Source organism: Centropristis striata, chromosome 1, assembly GCF_030273125.1.
Source record: "Centropristis striata isolate RG_2023a ecotype Rhode Island chromosome 1, C.striata_1.0, whole genome shotgun sequence".
NCBI lineage: Eukaryota > Metazoa > Chordata > Actinopteri > Perciformes > Serranidae > Centropristis > Centropristis striata.
In genome coordinates this window covers 28,353,162-28,374,281 of record NC_081517.1, presented here as the reverse complement: position 1 = coordinate 28,374,281, position 21,120 = coordinate 28,353,162, and the positions used below count along the sequence as shown (strand labels likewise).

Below are 21,120 nucleotides of genomic sequence, written 5' to 3'. Positions count from 1 at the left end.
TCTTCTGACCTCCTTATTTCTCTCACTTCACCTCTGCAGCTCACATCTATACCTTCTCCTGCTTCCTACTCTTCGTCTGTCACACGTTCCTTTAAAATAATGGTTGATTTTATTGATGATAACAGTGTGTTCTCTCACACTGTATCCACTTCATGAAATATTTTCCTGTAAGTCTTATTTATGCACTTGTAGACACACAAAATGGTGCAAACATTGAGACATAAATCTGTGTATTTTCTTTAAATTTCATCAACAACTTAGAGGTACTTATGTACTGTAGCCTATTTGATGTGTTCAGACTGGTCTCCCCTCAAAACATTAATATAGGGTGTTTGTACAGGCAGAAAAATATGACTCATATTTAAATTTTAGAATTTCCTCCAACGCCATCTTGCTGACGTAGTAGTAGTGATTGACGGCGAGGCGGATATTAAATGACAGATGTCTCACTCTGGGCAGATAGGTTAAAATGTCTGTTAGAACGCTCCACTGTACCATGAGCCATGAAATGAAAATTTTGACAAACGCTCATATGAGTTGTTATGGGTGGTATTGACAAACAGTCCACAGTCTACATCAAGGTTTTGCATCAATTACCCCTGAAATCATAGCAACATATCTTCCGCACATTGGAAGAAAGGTCAGAATGTATAGAATGTGGATGTTGATAAAGATGAGATAAGCTAGAACTTTATTAATCCTAAAGGAAATTCTTTGGATTTCTTTCCAAAATAAGCATATCAGATAAGTGATAAAAATAAATAAATAAAGTGTTCTAGTTGCACATAAGAAGTAATACTGCACCTGGTTTTGAACATCCTATAGCACACAATGTTAACATTATCTGACATTAAACATAATAGTGCACACGATGGTAAATATATTATTTTCCATATATTGCAAAAATGATAAAATGCATGATAAAAATGATCAGTTTTCCTTCATGCAGTAGGGAGAGGAGTTTTACAGCTTACACTTTATATCTGTATAATGTGTCTAATTTCAACCAGGCTTCTTCTGGAACAATAAGACTAATTGTCTTGCAATAACAGTCATAAATGCAACAAAATCTTAATTTCAACAACATTTTTGCTTCCTCAAATCAAGGACACAAGAGTAGGGGCAGGCTCACCACCTCATAGATATAGAGTTTAAAAATAAAGTCCAATATGAATTTAAAATGAGGCATATCCAGGACATGTAGAGTAATGTGGCGGGGGGCTGTTGCAATTCATTATATGAATCTAGAAAGTCTCTGCTTTGTCCAAAATGCCTGATGTTCTATAAGATGTTTAGAATATGCATGCCTGGTAAGCGTTTAGCAGGATAAATTCTGTGAAGCAAAGTGCTCGTAGTATCCATGAGAATCATTGCTGCTGATTAGCATTGACTGCTAAATGGACAAGGAAACTAGCCCTCCATAGAGAAGTTCAAACTTCATCAATAGAAGGAGACAAAGGTTTGGTTGAAGTAGTGCTGGCCTGTGTTGGTTGGTGTGAATTGGGGCTATTTACTGTAGGATGAATTATGGACATACTGAATCAGTGAGATAAATGACATGTCTGGGTTGTGGTTTGGCAGTGCTGTGAGTTATGGGTCATGGTTTTAATGCTGGTTATTGACTGTACTGACTGATAGCTCCTGGGAGGAATGGAGGGGTAGCAGGGGTTGAGTTGTGGTGGTGTAATAAGCCTGGGTGAGGGGGTTGTATCGATTTGCCATCATAAAATTACATGTAAATACAAACATGCGTGCACCTTTACTCTAAAGTATTCTGGTTTCTTACCTGAGATACAGATCTAGTCAAAACTATGGCATATATTTATGTTTGTTTGTTTTTATCTCTTGATTGTGGCATCATTGGTAGAGAAGCTGGCTAGTGACCACAGAGCTGCAGTTGCTTAGTCCTTTACTTGAGAAATCCTGGCCGGGAAAGTCGATTGGCTCAACAACAACAACTCCTGGAGCTTCTGTGTGAATATTTACAAGTGTAGCCATGGTGCTGGAGAGAAAATGCTCCAAAGAAAAACATTAGCAGGTCCTGCCAAGTTCTTAAACAGCGTCAGATGTTCAGATGCATCTCTTGCAAACCATGTTAATCAAATATTCACAATGCAATCAGCAATGTTAATACTGAGACTGATGTTCTCGCAGCATTTTTGTGCAAAAAGAAAGGCAAATTTCAACATGGAACTGATACCTGGAGAGGAAATCCAAACAATACTGTTAGTATTGACCCAAGCATGTCTACGACACTGTTTACCCTGGGTGCCTGCCACCCACATATCAAACAACCCTCTACTGAAGAAAAATGCCATAGGCAGTGTCAGGGACATACGTGTTCATACGTGTCTTTAATTAATCAGTTAACAGTAATTTTATCAAATATCTACTGGAGTAAATACAGTGTATTTCCACATGTGTTATCACGTTGCTTCTAGCAGGGCTTGATAATTCCAATTCTCTGCTGAACACTGACATTTCTTAGCAAGAGGGCGAATAAATATTGATTCTTTTTGCTGCCTTCTGAGAAATACTGATGTCACAGACTATGCACGCAGAAAGCTCACAACATGTTTTTCTGCAGAGCAATGTGGCTGCAAACAAAAGAGCAAAACTGCTGTTATATGTAGAACAGAAACAGGATAGCAACCAGCTACATTAATGGACATAAAAAGAATAGACGATGATTCAGCTTTATGATGATTTAACATATTAAGTATGTTTTAATAATTGTTGATGACCAATGACTCAGTAGGTAATATATACAGTAATATATACTTTGTGTAACATAAAGTGCAGTCTGTAGGGAGTAGAGAGTATCCGGTTCAAGTCTCAGACAGAATAGGTGTGGTGTGTGAACTGGTAGCTGTGGAGGTGCTAGTTTAAACCCAGAGCCTTGCCAAGGTGCCCTTGAGCAAGGCACTGCACCCCTAACTGCTTGGGGTACTGAGCTGCAGCATATGTGTGTGTAAATCAAGAAAATAACAAAGGGGACACATAATTATTATAATGTTCGGTTTGACAAGTCAGGAGTGATTCACATTGTCATAACTTGGACAATAATGTGTTTTAAGAATGTAAATTGAGCCACATTTCAGTTGAATCTAATACAATTTTAAATGCAAAATATGCATCAAGAATTATGGATATTTGCTATGCTAATGGTGTGTTACTTTCATAAATTTCTGTCTTTGCTCATGCTTTTCGGGGAGGCAGCTCTGTGATGGGACAGATGGTGGATGGGTGTAGAGGGGTTGACTCACTCCAAAACAACAGCGATCAGAAGTCAAAAATAATAATGTCAGTTTGTGTTTGCATGGCTAAATCATGATTTAGATTTTTAGACTGAATGAGGACATAAACGGGTAGTTTATGGAAGCAATACATAAAGCATGAATGGCCCCGGAAGTGTGAGTGGTCCAGATAATAACGGTGACATCACCTTTAGAGGAATCACCTTCATTCTTTACATGTCACTTGTTAATTTGGTGAGTTCATGTGCCTTTTTTGGAGTCTCTGTTGATGATGATGCTGTGAGAGGCTTTTGTCCCAGCTCATCTTCAGTACTTTGTGCTTGGGTGGAGCTGTGTAAGAGGGATGCAGCAGGAAGTGATCTGTAGGTGGATGCATGTACAAGAGTGAGAGACAAAGACGCTGCGCACTACTTTGCTTCTCTGCTGAAACGGCAGTGAAACTGGAAAAAAAAATCAAGCAAGGCCTCTGAAAATGCATCACATCACTGATGCAACACAAAACCACTAATGGAGTCTACTCAGGGTCACTCAGTGCTAAGTGAAGACTATTGAAAACCACCAATTCAGATGCTTTCATCTCATGCCGCAAGAGTCGGCCTTGGAAACATTTAGAAGAAATGGAGGGGCGTCCTTGTCTGTCTACAGGAAAGAAGATAACACATAACACTTGCACATGCATGGTGAACAAATGAGGACATGCAATGCAGAACAGTGGAAATAGACAGTTTTTGTCATGTATACTGGTCAGCTTGCACGTTATTAGCCCGCCTCGCCCTGTCTCGTCTTGGTGTCAGACGTCTTTTGAGAGCCAGTAACAGGCGCCTTCCTCCTCCTTGAGTCTGCTGCTTGCTTGGCTGTAGACTACAGTGCACCCAGTGACCTGGCAGTTTGTCCACGAGAGTGACACTGTGTGCTCTGACAGTGTGTGTAGGCCTGGATGTGGATACATGTTCAGCAATTGTGTCAGTCTGAGGATGTGTTTATCTGCATTTGGGTGCGCCTTCAAAAGTGTGTGGATGAGTGTGTGTGTGTGTGTGTGTGTGTGTGTGTGTGTGGTGTCTGCCTTAGCTCCTGTCATGTCAGTGAGGAGGTGGCACTGTACTGTGCAATAAGAGCAGTCAGCCTGCAGGCAGGACTGGCCATCTGGACACATGGTAAAGAGCCTAGCCCAGACATCAGTGGTTCTCCAATCCCTCTCAGTGTTATCAAATCTTTTTCTCCTTTTGCTGTCTGTCTACTTATCAATCAGTAATCATACTGTATTTAACCATTTCACGTTTTCTTTCTTTTTGTTGTCTGTCTCCATCTGTCCGTATATTTATTTTTCTCGCAATCTTTCTGTGTTAACGCCTTTCTCTCGTCTCTTTTTCTCCCCCTGCAGTTTGCTGTTTTGTGGTCCACAAGAGGTGCCATGAATTAGTCACATTCAGCTGCCCAGGGGCAGATAAGGGGCCCGACACAGACGTAAGTAACCAAAGCCCAGCTGTTCCCTCTCACGTGTTTGTCACTGACGAGGTGCCTTTCCTGTCATTACACTGAAGTGCATATGCAGTGTCACCAATACAGTATGCAGCCTCTTAACTGAACACTCGTACTCCCTCTGACATCCGCGGAGCTGCTGTGTGTCCTTGTCGTTGTTTTTAAGTTTCAGCTTGAATGACGTTAGTATGTTTCATAATGAATTTTTGTCTTTGCTGAAAGCTATGTAAGTATGAAAAATCAAAAAGCAACCATTCTTCGTAGCATAATAGAGAATATGAGTCCCACCCCTTCATTTAATTTAATTTAATTTTGTTCATTTATCTTTTTTTTCGTATGCACCTTTACCTAATGGTCTAATGCAACAATCTTAAAACTGTCTTTGTACATTTCTTAATAAAGGAAAAAAAATGAATGACATGTAGATTGTTAGATATGATAAAATTCACTCACATAAATAATCAAAATATATAGTTAATTCAATTAAATGTATTTATTGATCATTATTTTTTGTATGCACCTTTCCTTATGGCCAAATGCAAAGATTCTAAAATGAAAAAAAGGAAAAAAAGGAAAAAAGAAGTTTGAATTACATCTAAATTGTTAAAAATGATAAAATTCAGATAAAACAGAAAAAAAATATAGTTCACATTAATAATACAAGTTTAGAATCTTACTTCTATTGCTCTCAAAAGTAAACCTCTTATCTTTGACTCTAGTAGTATCCCTTCAAAGAAGGCCATTCAAATTTTAAATTCAGTCGATTTATGATTAAATTACAGGAGCAGCAGGTGGCTAATTCAATTCATCCAATGTTAATGTTCCGATTGAGTCACTGTGATTAAAATATTCCACTTGGTGAGTCACTGTTTCCGAACCCCTTAAGAAGAACAAAACTTCAGATTATTCTCTCCCTGTGATAATGCAGTCAATACTCTTCCTCTGAATTAAAAACATTTTAGAAAATCAGGTTGTGTCATCTTAACACACTGACAGTGACCTCGGAGAGGTAATGGGGTTCATAGTATAACTCGAAATAATATTTATAAATCACCCAGCAGCTCTGAGTCCATAGAAAAGCCGATTGGCAGATTACTGTGCCATTAGCAATGACCTGCTTTGTCCCAGAGACAGATGGGAAATGTAGGAGTGGTGGCCAAAGCCAACACAGCCACATCCGCCTTGGCCAGAGAAACACACAATACAGCTGGTTGCTTCCACCTGTCTGAACTAATGATAATATAAAACGAAAAACAAGACTCTAGATAGAATTTTATAGTAGTCCAGATGTACCGAGCACACTGTAGAGATGCTAATTTTAAATTAGTGTAGCTTCTCGATATTATTCAGTGAAGCTCTTTTTAATTTTTTTTCTGCTGAGTAATTTAATCTAAAAATGGGGCTTGAGGAATACCATAATCTCTCTATTACAAACATTAAATGCATTAAAATGGTCTTTCATTGCACCATGAGATTATTAGAGATGATCGCTATAAATCAGCTCTTGCGTATATGACAGACTCAATGATCTCTCGTTCCCCTTTTCTGCAGCTGCGAGTATACCGGCTTTGTGCCACCAGCCACTGCTTTACCTACCTGCTTGCTAAGTGTGAAACTTCATTTACATGCCTGCTTGCCTGTCAGGCATGCATAGCCTCTCAGCGTTACAGCGACACAGCCAGGCCACTGTAACTGGAGATATGTCAGTGTGTCATTCAAGATCATCAATCCAGACTCTTTAAATAGAGCACGCCACGGATGACACAGAAGCCGTAACAGCAGAAAATAGTCTGAGCCGAGGGGATTCTTCATTCGAGCAGGCACTGGGGTTTTGAGTAGTGAGGGGACATCAGTTGCATCTCAAGCAGGAAAATTGACTTTAAAGATATACTATGTAATATTTCCACATTGAAATGTCTAAAAACAACAACATGTGTTAAATAATTAGTTGAACTGTACTTACATTACCCTGAATGTATCCAGTAATGTTCAGTGTTCAATAATCTTATTCAAAGGCTCAATTTGCCCACTGTTGTTGCTCTAAATTTTGCATTAATTGAATTGCATTTTGCAGCACAGTATTTCAGAAGACACCTGATTTATTGATATGCTAATTCCATCCAAACTGTGCTACCAAGACAAGTGTCTCATTCCAGCTCCCAAGCTAAAGCGTAAAGTTACAATGTAACAACAAGATTGAATTCACCAAATAATGCTAGCTGCAGTAGCTGTATGGGAAGTACACTAATGGTATGTTCACACAGTTAGATCGTGCATCCCATGTCCCCTTGGTGCACCACATACTACATCTTATATACCATGAGATGCTTACATGAACAACAGATGTAGTGTAATAAAAAACAAGTTGTAAGCCAAACAGTCAAAACAGTCCTTCCCTGAGGACACAACTGCTACAGTCATACAAACGTTGACCATTCAACTGCTCCTCCAGCAGCAGCTCTGGAGCTTCAGTTGCCAGCTCAAGCCTCATGCTGGAGCTCACAGTGGGCTGCTGGTTTACGGCAGTGCTAACGGCTGTTTCAGAAAGTTTGCCGATCTGGTGGGAAGTCTGGGATCAGACCCGGAGTGGGGCAGGGGGTGCACTGGCTGAATTTCAGTTGCTACATCGGCTAACTAAACATCCTGGTGAAGTAATGTTAGTCTCCTAGAGGTGGGGAGAGAGGTGTGGATTTAGCAAGCTAACTACTCAGCCACTAAATGAATAAAATTCCACACACTCTTGTCAGCTAGCATAACAAATAAAAATTGAATTTCTTTGGAACAAACTGCCACTCAGTGCGTTTACATGCACAGTTTAATCGAGCTATGCTTAAAAATGGATATTGGCGTCTAATAGGACTTCTGCCCTTGTCCCAGTTTACATGCAACTGAGAAAATTGAATAACTGACAGGAACATGTCCTCCTCCTCAACACTGGGTGGCGATATGCGTCGTTTCACCAGGTTAATATGGCCCCTTTTCCGGTTGACCTCAGGCGACCGACATCAGTTGGACTAACACGTTTACATGCACTTCAGTTGTCCAGTTATAGTCAGATTAAGGCAATAATTTGTTTTGTTCAAGTGTCATGTAAAAGTACTGACTCGTTCATTACAATGAAATGACATGAATAAATTATACTAATCAACAATGAATAAAACTTTAATAATCTCGTCCATGAGCATGATTTATTTCTGAGGCCCTTCAGCTCCCATCATCCCACGCTACTTCACAACATCTTGGTGTGTTATTGTTTTGATTGAGGGACCCCTCACGGCAAATAAAAATGGACATTTAACCACGTTTGACATCTGTCTCTTGCAGTGACCCCAGTTTTCCAATTAATGTTGCACAGTACACGCAATTGCATCTGTGTTAATTAGTCTGCTAGAAGCTCCCCATTCTCTCCTGTTTGATACATTAAAAGTTCTATTTTTTTTCAAATTATTTTCTTAATGTAAATCCTCACTGCTAAGAATTCTCACCGCTATACATGCAAGCAGTTCTTTTTGAGCCTCTAACTTTATAGCATTCATCATTGCCTTACTTACATGTTAGGATAATGTGCTGTATTATATACTCAGATAATATACTAACACCTCACAGACGTGGAACTAATGTGTAGAAATCCAATCTGACTAGAGCAGACTTCACTTGGAGCGCCAGACTGTTAAATTATTCTCAGCCTTTTGTTCATGCAGGCACTCTCTCTGGTTTTATGACTTTAAAACAAATCATGTGGCCACATGGCCACCACCAACCAAATGTCTTTCTTTACAATACGTGAGTGTGTTATCTCTTGCTCTATTAGAATATTTGATGCTTCCTTTTCAATATACATTTTTGTGCACTTAGCAGTACTGTTGCCAGGGGCAACCACACATATTACATGGCTTGCTGCCTCCCAGGCGTGCAATCCAGGAAGGCAATAACTCCCATGGCCAGCAAATATCCTGAAGATTTGCAGTATCTAGGCTACCTGCATTTTATGACTCATGTGTGTGTTTTATAACTCTGCTACCAGAAGAAGTAAAGTGTGCACAAAGATGCCAAAAAATGCCCCCGGATTCGTTCAGCAGCAGCTTATCATGAGCGGCTAGCCTTGGTTTGACCGGGAAAAATTACCATGAATAAAAGCTCACAGCCACAGCCTCAGGGTGTTGTTTCAAGGGCAGGGTAGGCTGCTGATATGCACATGTGCACACGTGAGAATTGCTCTGGATGGTCGGTTGAGTAGTTTGCACAGAGCACATTCAGTGGTGCAGTTTGAGATTCAGTTTGAGTGTGCCATCTTAGAGGAGAGAACTAACACTTGATTCATCTCCCAGTTTCACAGGCATTGGAGTGGATGTCTGTCTGGTCACTGGCTGGATTTCTGCATGACAGATTTAACATTATTGTTGAAGTTGTCGTGTAAAAAAAACAACAAAAAACAACAACTTATACATACATGCATACATTCTCAAATGAACATATTTATAATCTGTTTATAGCACTGCATAATTATAGTTATAACCACTGGTGAATATTCATAATGCTTTATAACAATAATGATAATACATCATAAATCATAAAACTTCATAATTGCTCATCAATTACTGACATTTTCTGTGAGGAACATAGTGTATTAAAAATGCCATAGTTGTAACTTAATATTCTTACCCTGCATTATAATCACTGTTAAAATGCATTACAATGTGATGTTGCGTTTAGGGTTCAGGTTTTTGTTTATAATGCATTTATGACATGGGCTTGCAAAAAAACAGAAATAACAAAGTATTATGATATGCCTCCTAATAAGTCATTATAAAATGTGCTGTGATTATTTCTACAAGGCATTACAGATATGTATGCGTGCTCATAACTCTAATTATATAAGCAGATAATGATAACTTGTAAGTATGTTTATATTGCATCATAGCATTAAAAATGTTCCCAAAAGTACATGGAAAAAAATAGTATGCACAGAACTATGTTGAGACAGCTGCTTGTTTGCTGTTTTTTTTTATTTATTGGGAGCATGTGAACAAATTGTCAAATTTAATTGAATATTCTGCTGTTTGCCTCGAGGCACCATAGTGATGTTTTGTTAAAGGCCAGCCAAGTGGCACAGTGTCGTGGAGTATAAAATGACATTGCTGACACATGTTGAGATTGAAATATAACTCTTTTGTGGGTTTCTTCTTTCTAGATGTCTACTGTTATAACTATATGATCTGTGACAACCAAATTGCATATTTAACCTTATAACCACTGTAATCAAAAACTGGCCTTAAAGTGTTCATTTGTAGGAGTCTGTAATCGTATGACTTATAAGCACAATCCATGCTAGTATCAATTAGTCTGATTAAAGCACTTACTCTAACAAATTGTTTTCGTTTGCCTGCTGGGTGTAACGTTACCGGCAGGTCGAGTAAGTTCAGTGCTTTACAGGACAAGACTATCAATAATGTAAGAGCTTCCCGTTTCACTACAGGGGCTCAGCAGATGAAACTAAGAGGTTTGATGTGCTTGCTTTGGCGTGGGTGTGTGGCTGCTGCATCATTGATGTCCACTTAACCAGTGCAGCACATATGACCCGGGGCAATCTGCAAGTCTTTGTGCACTGATTTCCCCTCTGATCACACACACACACACACACACACACACACACACACATATACAGACAATCAGCCCTAGCCCCTCTGGGCTGTTCAGTGCACAGATATCTGTGACAGAGTAACATAGTTAAGCAGTAGCACAGTGGCCTTTCTGTTTTCTCTGCTTGGAAAAAGACAGAACTGACCTCAGGGTGACAGTCTGGCAGAGCTCAAACCCTTATTTCTTTACAATATCAACCAGTTAAATGGTATCCAAAACACACCCTCTAAATCACTAAAAGGATGCAGTCAGAAGGTGTAACCAGGCCCTCAGTTAATCTGAGAGAAATCTAATTTGTAATATTAATGAATAATGCCGTAGGCAGCAGTGATGTAATATTTAAAAGGGCAAATCACACAGGAAGAGATGGTTTGGGCAGACCCCAGCAGGTCTGGGAAAAATAGGTGTTCTGGTGACAAGACTTGTTCCCAAGCACACCTTCTCATTACAAGGACTCTTATTGGGAATTGAAAACAAGATTAAACTGGAGTGGAGCTAAATTACATCATCTGTGCCACAGGCATCTTGGGTTGTCACAGGCAATGTAGCTTTTCATTTGTTTGTTTTTTAAGTCGTTTTTCCCGTTGGTGAGGGTGTCGGCCATTTCTTTGAAACAGGCCTGTTCTGGCCTGAAATTGTCTGTTAACACCTGGTCATGGTTTCACCAATGCCAGCCAGCCACTGGTGCAGCCACTGGTGCACTGTTTTATCTTTCTTTCTCTATTTTTCTTATCTTGTTTTCTAGATATAGTTTCCACTCTTTGGTTTGGATCCATTTTTTGTGTTGCTTTTTTACTTAAAGGGACAGTTCAGATTTATTGAGGTGGGGTTGTTTGAGGTACTTATCCGTAGTCGGTGTATTACCTACAGTAGATGGCAGCTGGCACACCTCCAGTTTGGAGCAGCAGTCAGGAGTAAAAGCACCAAACTCCACAATAACACAAACAAACTAACTGATTGAGGCAGCGGTAGGCCAGTAACTCCTGTCTTCTGCAAGGTTTAAATACTGTTTTTGTCACAGGAGTCTGTAGCCTTGAAGACTGAATTTAATGGCTTCAATCTCAGCATTCTCACCTCACCACTGTAACTTGCCATCAGACAGCTATTTCCAGCAAGGGAACTGAAGCTGTTGTATCCATCAATGCTCTCTTGAAAACCACCAGACTCCATTAACTAAAATAGTAATTTAGCCTTGGAGAACACAGGAGTCACACAACGTAGACGTTGCTGGTGTACTGCTGCCTGGAGATTTAAGTTTGTTTGTGTTATTTTGTCACTTTTGTGTTTTTAAAGGGTTCACCAAAGTCACACAGTAACATAAACAACTAACCACACACACACACACACACACAGCAACTCCCATGATCTGTGAGGTTAAATTACTGTTTTTGTAAATGGAGTCTGGTGGCTTTCAAGAGAGCATAGTCAACAAGTCCCCCCTGCGTAAACTTAAACATGGCTGTCTGACGGCAATATATACTGTAGCTATGAAAATATTCTAAATATAGTGTATACTTAAATTGATATTGCTGCTGCCCCCTGCCCACTGCTGTACATTGCTTAGCTCCTGACTGCTTCTCCAAATTTGGGTTGGTCAGACTGCCATCTACTGTAGGTAATACACTGACTATAGATAAGTACCTCATACAACTAGGCCTGTCACCTTAACACATTTTTAGGACGATATATTTTCCCAGAAACTATCATGTATCGATGTTGTTTTACTTTTATAACGATATAAGAGCATAATAAGTATATCCTTTTCCACAGCAATGGATTTTCAAATCTTGAGAATATTAAACATTGGAATTGAAATGTGGAAAAGAAATATTAAAATTTCCTTGATGAATAAAACATAAATAAATAAACTACAACCAAAACAAATAAAATAGACTTTCAGTCTCTGCTAACAAAACATTGCAATGAGATAAACCTTATGCGTTAAATTATTTTATTATTAAAATAACATATGAACAGCTGGAATGGCTGCTTGGGAAATATAGTTTTTTTTTTGGCAATTCCTACTGCCTGTCAAACATTTGCAGCAAACACAACACAAAAAAGCACAAAAGTCAATATTGAGTCCAGAAAAAAGTATCTGAATGTAAATCTAGCTTCTTGTGACATAATAGCCTTTATATCAGTGTCAGCATAAGACAGCCTCCCACTCCTTACTGAGCCGAATCCCTGCACATGCTTTTAGCACACACCCCTATGGAGGCCTTGGCACATGGCACTGCTTCCAAGGAAGCAGGGTCACAAAGAAACCCGATGCTACATAAATCTGCTTAGTGCACTGATTTTATTTTGTTGTGTGAGTGGTGACAAGTCGTGCAGAGCCCTGTCAGGGTACACTGTTTCAACATAATGTAATCACTATAAGATGCAAACACATAAAACATGCACATAAAATCACACTGTGATAAGAGCCAGATAGGCTTATCTCTGTGCCTGGTAGCTGGTAGAACTGCAGCCTGCAGAACGCCAGGCACATGAGAGGAGACACATAGTGGCTTCTCACGTCCTTCTACAGGGAATAAATGAATGTACTCTACTCATATAGTGTGTCTAATGAAGTTTGGCTTCTTTCATCAAGTTATATTCATTGTCAGAGATGAGTGTGCAAAGCTCGTCATCCGATATCTGCATAAACACCAGTTGCAAAGAGAGCGTAGTAGGTAAGAAATCAAGGAAGAAGTAAGAAAATCCTTAAAGACAAGAAAAAAGACACATAACTGGCAATACAATGTGGTGATCATTGACCAAACAAGGGTTTAGGATAGAGAAAAAGAAGAAGAGGGAAATGGAAATGTGATTATTTCCTGATAATAAAGCAGTTAGGACAACATAAAGCACTGCATAAATGTCAAGCCCTATCCCGTGATCTTTGCTGTAATGCACCCTGTTTGAACAATCCTCCTGGTAATTACTGTCGATGCACTGAAACTAGATCTGTTGGATGATGATTTTGTTTTGTCTCAGGGCTTCTGCTTTTATTAACAAAAATGACTTTAGGCTTTGATAGATGGTCAATGTTTTCAGCTCATGTGCCTTTTCTTCTATGCCGAGACAAAATGGTACATTTTAATGAAGTTGCTGATGTACTTCCCCTCAAAATATTGACCGTGCATCATATTTTGTGACTTCTGCCTTGCAGTATGCTCTGTATCTGATAAGACATTGGCTCATAAACTTTCTAATCTCAGACCCTGAAGGAGTTAGGTCTCTCGAGGGGAACACAGGAAAATACAAACAAATGTGTGGGCTGACAGAGGCAATCTCAAAATCCACTTCTACCCCCCACATGATGATATGTGGAGATAATATCACACTAGTCATAATACACATTTGAGGTTTAAGCTTTAAGCTTTTGTCACTGAAAGCAGAGTCGACCACAGACAGATGAGAATAGATGCCATATTAGGTTCTCATGCTCTGTGACAGACATAAAAACAAGGCAGTATGTGATTATTAATCTGTCTGGGAAGTGTTTATGGAGTTAGATTATGGATATTAACAGGTTTCTTGAACTGTCTGTCCCTAGAGATTCATGCTCCATAGATACTGTGTAAAAAGGCAGTTCAAGAGATGTGTTATTGCTCTTTTGACACAGCATGAGAAGCTTGTTTGATGCGTGTTCTAACCCTAATACCCCCTGTCTTTTTATGTCTGGTTTCTGTTGTTATAGAGCAGGTTGTGTCTGTGCTTGTGGTTTGCTGAAAAATAGCCTTTATCAGAAGCTTCCCTAGATACCGGGAAGAAAAGCAGGGATTGATTTCCAATTATGTTATTTGCGCAACAGTACCTTTATCTTTATGCGATTATGAGGACACTGCTGCTCAAACACGCTTCATGTCAACAGCTTAATTCAGTTAGGTTTGGTTGATGAAAGTCACCTTTGAATACCGTGTTTTTTGTGATTGACGTCACATTATTATTAGCTTCATGTGTGCATGTAAACACTGAAATGATAGAAGGTATTGACTTCCAGCCTCAAACCTCTTGGATCAGTAAATGAAGGTTACTCAGCAGTAAGAGAGGAGCATCAACTCCTGCAAAAGGGCCCTTAAAAAAAAGCCTACCCCTAGCAGAGACATCAATTCCTGCCCAGGATTTACCCAGAAAATTATATAGTCAAAATAATAAATTTTGTGCCCGAAGGAAAGACTGAAAACTGCCCAGCCCACCAACGTAAATACTCACCACCAACACCACTGGAGATGATATATATAAAAAAAACACTAGGTAAACAATTAGTCAAATTACCAATCACCTTTTTACAAAGAACCCCCAATATGTTACGTCCCTAAGTTGACTATCTAGGTGAACAGTGTCAGCAAAAAAAAGATTTATTAAGAAAGGAAATAATAACTTACAAACGACCAAATAGAACTCAAATCTACCTTCTAAACAGAAAGTGACAATATTAAATTAACCCCTTTTTACCAAACAGAAACAAAATGCATACAATTAGGAAAAGAAGTCTAAGGAAAATAGTCAACACTAAGAAGAAGACAAAGAGAAAGCAAAAACAAATCCACTCCAGTCGTAACATGAACTATCAAATTATCAAAAAACTATGAAAACAGAAATATGATCAAAACCTTTGCTGTCCGTACACAGATTCATTAGATACATCAGGACCTTCCAAACCAAACTCTTCAACAAAACCAACCACATTTCTTCTATTTTTTACGAGTATGTACAGTTGTTGATGTGGAACTTCTTCAAATAATGCTCGTATTGAGGCTTTGACATGCTGTGACAGCTTGGATGTGGCAAAGTTTACTCTCAACCCAGAGGATTTGTATGTCCTCTTTTATATTCTTATATTGTTCTTCCTCTAGGAGAATAGAGTGTATGCTATGGACTCGCAAACAATTCAGGGAGCAGCTAAGGACTCAGACTCAACTTTTGTTGCCCATAATATCTTTTCAAATTGTTAACTGACATTTGTAATTGAGCGTGTTATTTCCAAAGAAAGTGCCATCTGCTGCGGCGCCTTTTGCTGACATTAAAATCCTTCTCTGACTTTTTAAGTGTCTTAATTGATCATTTACATACTTATTACCCACTGATTTCCATAGAGAGGCTGTCAGTGGAATAAATGTGTATTAGTCTGGAACAACTCTCAAATTTTGTTTTCTACGGGGCGTTATCAACAGGTGCAGATAAAAATGCCCCTGAGTAGATCTACAACCATCAGTAGCAACGAAACATGTGACGTAGCGCTGATTGACACATGCGAGGTGGGGTGATGCTTGGTCTGTATTCAAGCAGGAGAAACATGGCGGTTTGGTCACAAATTTTCTCAAATTTCAGGTAAACAGTCACCAAAAATGTGGTCCTGAAAACATCTGAGGCGAGAATCTTGATTGATATTTGACCGATGCTGCCAAGTTTGATAGTTTGATCTGAGTTTTATGACTTGCGCTGGACGTCAGTCATCCAATGAAACCTGCAAATTGGCCCAATGGGGGTCAGAGCCGGTGGAAATGAATCTGAACAGGAGAGTGCCCGGACTCATCTGCCATAGCAAATACAAATGAGCTTGGCAGATTTGTCTGGTTTCCAGGCAATCAGTGGACCAGAAAGTTTGTACTCTTTGTGTCTATCAGTGTCACAATGTGAGGTAATTTTTGTTTTACAACTGAAGATCAAATCTCACCTTTATTTGAAGCCCATTTCCTTTCAATTACTCTTCTTCAAACAGGTTTTAGATTTTAATTTAGATTCATTTGTCCAAAACCTGAGTTTTTGTCCTTTGCATTTTTTAACCGATTCACAAAATCAATTGTTTCACTCTATGGGTTAAGAAATAAGAGATACTGTTTTGTCACAGAAATATATCATTGTTTGCTGTGTTTATCATTGTTGACTTATAGTTGATAAAGAGTCCCCTGGGCTGCCTGCTGATGGTATTTATATACTCTAGGATCCTAATGAACACTAACAGATCTTGAGTCTCTCTTGCTAATGGTCTGTGACGTGCCCGTCTAAAATGAATGTGGTTTTAAACGCTGAGGGAGACGCTGTGGAAGGTTTTAAGTACTTGTACTCTCAAATGTGTGTGTGTGTGTGTGTGTGTGTTGTGTTTTGTGTGTGTGTTGTGTGTGTTAGAGGATGGCTTTGTGAATCACTTCTTTGTTAAAGATTTCCCATTGGAGGAGAATTAAATCGGGATGCACAGTATAGATTTTGTTTCAGGCAACACTGATAAGATAACCGGTAGTGTCACAGTTTTGTATTTGAAAAAGAAGTTCATAACCTGTTTTTTTAATCACACCTGATGCTAATACAGGCTAAGATGTTTTGAGCAAAGAGGGATGATGTAATATCCTTTAACTCTGACATGACCAAATCTAATTAAACTTTGCAAAATGATTCAAATTAAATTGTTTACCATAATGTATTTAATGTCACGTCGGACAATGTATTTAATACCAAATTAAAGTATTTTATAGAACCAATAGCCTATGGCTGCTTAGTCTGCAGATGAAATAGCAATAAGCATATGGTAGACTGTTCTGCTATGGAAAAGGGTTGGGGGACAGCTATTCTAAATCAATAAAAGCAATTTGGCTTTGTTTTATCAGCTCTTTTCATCGGCTACAATTTAATCATTGGAATAATGCATTCCTTGATCTAAATCGGCACATTGAAGTGTAAATCTCCACGGCTTCTAATAAACTTTTGTTCACCTGTGCGTCATCCGTTTGACCTTTCAACACTGATGCAGTTCTGAAAGATATACTGTTGTTTGACAGAGAACGCAGACTCTTATTTCCTGCACACCACACCTACGTTGTTCTCCACACATACATACAGATACATATAAGAAAAAACCTGATTAAAACACTTTGCAACTTCACGTTTTATGCTCCCTTTTTAAAAAAAAGATTTTAATATTTGATTGTCTGCCTTGTGAATTGGATTGAACTATATATAAATAGAAGAACTAATCACAGTGATGATCTGTGGACTCCAGTTTTGAAGCATCTTATGGCTTTTGCCATATTGGTTTTTGCAACTGGTGCATGGGCAGATCAGACTGGGAACCTGTTTAAAAACTATAGAAACATATTTACAATAATGCACAGTTTTAAGTCTTTGTAAAAGGGCATAGGTTTAAGGTTTGCTTCCCCCCATCCCCAACCAAGTCACATACATATAGACACAAAAGCTGTAATGTATGTGGCAATAGACAGGCAAGATGCTGTGCCTTGTTCTTTGCTGCCTACAGAGCAAAATTGTCATCACCAGTGCCTGAAATCAAGTTTCCCTTATCCATTTGCACACTGTGACAGAGAAATGCAGTAGTAACCTTTTAAGTGGAGGCAATGGTTTTGACTGTCAACTAGCTTAACAGGAAGCCCAGTGAGCCAATCAAAGAGATAGTGTCTTATCATTTGCCTTTGTCATTACATTCAAGCTTTAGAACAGGAGCAAGGTCTATTCTGGGGAATAATAGACAACCCAAGAGATGCACTGAAGCAGATATTGTCAAAACTTAGCCCTGTGCTGTGCTGATGTACATACAAGGATATTATGAAACTCTGAAGACATGGACCCAATAAAAAAGTATATATAATGTGACATTTGGACTGCGTACAACTCTTGTTGAAAATGGATGGAAGTGTGTGAAGTTACCATCATGTGGGTCTGTGCCTGAGAGCCCCTTTGAAAACCTCTCTGGTGGCTCTGTGGCAGGGTAATCTGCCAGTTTTTTAGTCCCCTCAGAATCAGAGGGAATCCTTTTAGATGTGCCATTATGGAGATATCAGCCAAAGAAGAGCCAGAAGCATAGTTTCTCAGCTAAAATGCATTGCCACCACAGTTGATCTGCTTACAGTTGTGTACAAGTTTGATCACTGCACACTGAGAGTTTTGGACACACAAAGCCCTGTTTGAGTTTGAGTTTTATTGTAATTTGAACAACCAGACACAGCACAGTGCAGCTTTGTTCTCCAACTGATGTTTTCTCGGCTGGAAGAACTCATTGCAGGTATTATTATAGCTCTTTAATGCTACCTGTAATGTGCAACTGAGAGCAACAACCTCCCACCCACTGGGCGGTTGTCTTACTGTGTGTCAAGAAATCACTAATGCCTACTATACAATAAAAGACTTTTAAAAACACTTTTCAAGGACTAAAGTCTTACAGCCCTGTGCATCTAAAGACTATGTGTCATGAGTCATGAGTTTTTATTCACAGACTTATTCTGACCGCAAGAATATCCGACATTTCGACATTTTGAAACCCAGTCGGAGGAGAAAAAGCTGCTCTTTGGACAGAGGGCTCTCTGCTTTGTAATCCCATAGACTCTCCCTTCCCTATTACCCAGCAGCTGGGAAGCAAGACAAGAGAACATTTTCTAATGAGTCAAGCTTAAAGCAGATTTAAAACAACTTCAGTAAAGTGCTGTACAGATAAAAGACATGTATATAAAAACAGTACAGCACAAAGAGACAAATAAAAAACATAGGAAGCAGTCTAAAATTTTTCACACTCAAATGAGAGAGAATAAAAGTATGTTTTGATCCGGGACTTGACAGTCAATGGAGGGGGCAGATCTGATAGGTAGGGGGATGCCCTTCCACAATCTAGCGGCTGCAACAGCAAAAGCACTGTCCCCCCTGAGCAGAAGTTAATTTGCTGGACCGAGTCAAACAAGTCCCCAAGTCAAACAACCTTAGTGACCTGGAGGTAGAATAAGGGGTTATTATGATTTATAATGCCATGTGTTCTGTCACAGTTTTGATGTCTTCAGTATTAATCTACAATGATGAAAATAATGAAAATAAAGAAAAGACATTGAATGAGGAGGTGTGTCCAAACTTACGATTGGTAACGTAGGAGGGGGCCAGCACAGCTTTATCCATGAATAAACGCGGCAGCTCTTATAAACTGTGACCTACACTGTACATATACTACCACACACTGCACAGAAAGTTTGTCTGCTTGAAGTTCATGTAAAAAACAAGAGCAGTGCTAGAGTAGTGGTTCTTGCATTAAAAAAAAAAACAATAAAAGACAGTGTACGATCAATCACAAGACATTCTCAGATACAGAGGAAAAGTAGACTGATAAAGTAATAAGAATCGAATTAGAAGGACAAATGAAGAGTATTAAGTAAAAAATAGTAGTAAGATGGAAAGCATTACATAAAAGCAAGTCTATAAAAGTGGGTTCTAAGAAGTGATTTTAAAAACATGTAAAGTCCCAAACATTACATGTGAATCGGGTACCTGTCTGGTGACGGTGAAATGGCTGCTAGCTGCAGACTATAGTTACTACGGTCGTCCACAGTTGAGAGAGAGTGTAGCCACCTCCACGGCAATTAATCAGGCAGCCAATCAGAGCAGCACCTCATTAACATAGCCTTCCCGCCCACTCAAAACAGTGTCAATAGTCAATGAGGCTGAAACTACCGGTATGAGAAAGCTCAGTCAGGCTGAATGTGTGTGTTTTTAAAAAAAGCTGAGTTCATAATCTTGATTTAAAGGCCCATCTGACATATTACACAGTTCTAACTAGCATAATAGGGACCTTTTAAGAACTCTCCACATCACAGCTTGACAGTGTGCGAGAAGCACCCAGAATGCACTGGGCTTCTCGAGGCTAAACAGTCACGGCCTTGTTTGTTCAGTATGATGGGAACCAGAAATATACACACACACACACACACACACACACACACACACACACACACACACACACACACAAACAAAGCCCCAAAAGCATAATAAAAATTCACAAACAAATTTTGCAAATACAAACACTCAGTGCAGACGGTGCAGTGCATTAAAGCCACACACAGCAGTGCACCGAACACGCACACACGCACAAGCACACATTCCATCCGTCCCTCTGAGGTTAGTTTACGGCAAGTATTTGGTATCCAGTCTTGCTCCAACTATGCTGAGTATTACTAATGACCAGCGCATGGGAGAGTTGGAACTGCTCTTGACCCCGGATCAACTCGGTGTCACGGTTTCTGCAGGACGTGAGTTTGTCCTCACCAGTGCCTGCCAGCAAATATATAACCCATTAATCTACGTCTTAGGCACACAGTGGTTTTGCAGATTTCAGCCTATAAATTACCATTTTTTAAAACCTCAGTTTTATATTGAGTTCTTTGCAAGCGACTCAAAAATAAACTTATTTTACACTGTTCAGAGATTGGGGATCCATGATTCTTGACTATATCTTACCTTTGTTACCAATATTTTATGTTATGTGTTGTAATTAACCTGGGTGCAGCAAAACGACTATATTTGGGTGGTGGCCTAATCCGTCGTAATTTTTAAAGATCCTGTCAAACAGGCAGATGTGCTATAACTGTCCTGCATGTCAGCGAACACAAAAACGCTTAGAATAGAAGCCTTAGAGGGTCTGAAGTCTAAACTTGACCTCACATGTAACAGCGAGGCCCGAAGCTGAACCAGCAGTAGGTCTGAAGCTCAACCCCAGAAATAGAATGATACAAGTTCCAGATAGTTTAGCCTGCCTCTCTCGCTCTCCTTCTGTATCTCAGGAGACTTGGTGGAGTTCTCTCTACTTGTTTGCTATTCGTCGCAGGTGAACTACAGTTGTACTTGCAGTGCAACAGGCGAGGAAAAACAAGCTATTAGCTGAGCACTCACCAAGAAAACAGCAGTTGATTAGAAGCTGGAATGTGATCATTTTGAAGTGTTTCCAACAGGTCGACAGATAAATGAAGCCTGCTGAAGCCTGCCAGAT

General features: G+C 39.4%; 1 protein-coding gene across 3 annotated transcripts in view; it reads left to right on the top strand.

The window, feature by feature from the left end:
* Positions 1-21,120, top strand: part of prkcaa (protein kinase C, alpha, a) — a 169,677-nt gene that overhangs the window by 54,102 nt on the left and 94,455 nt on the right. For all 3 annotated transcript variants that reach the window (XM_059337286.1, XM_059337294.1, XM_059337302.1), the window contains exon 3: positions 4,639-4,721. In XM_059337286.1, the coding sequence (XP_059193269.1) occupies positions 4,639-4,721 (83 nt within the window). The remainder of the gene's footprint in view (positions 1-4,638; positions 4,722-21,120) is intronic.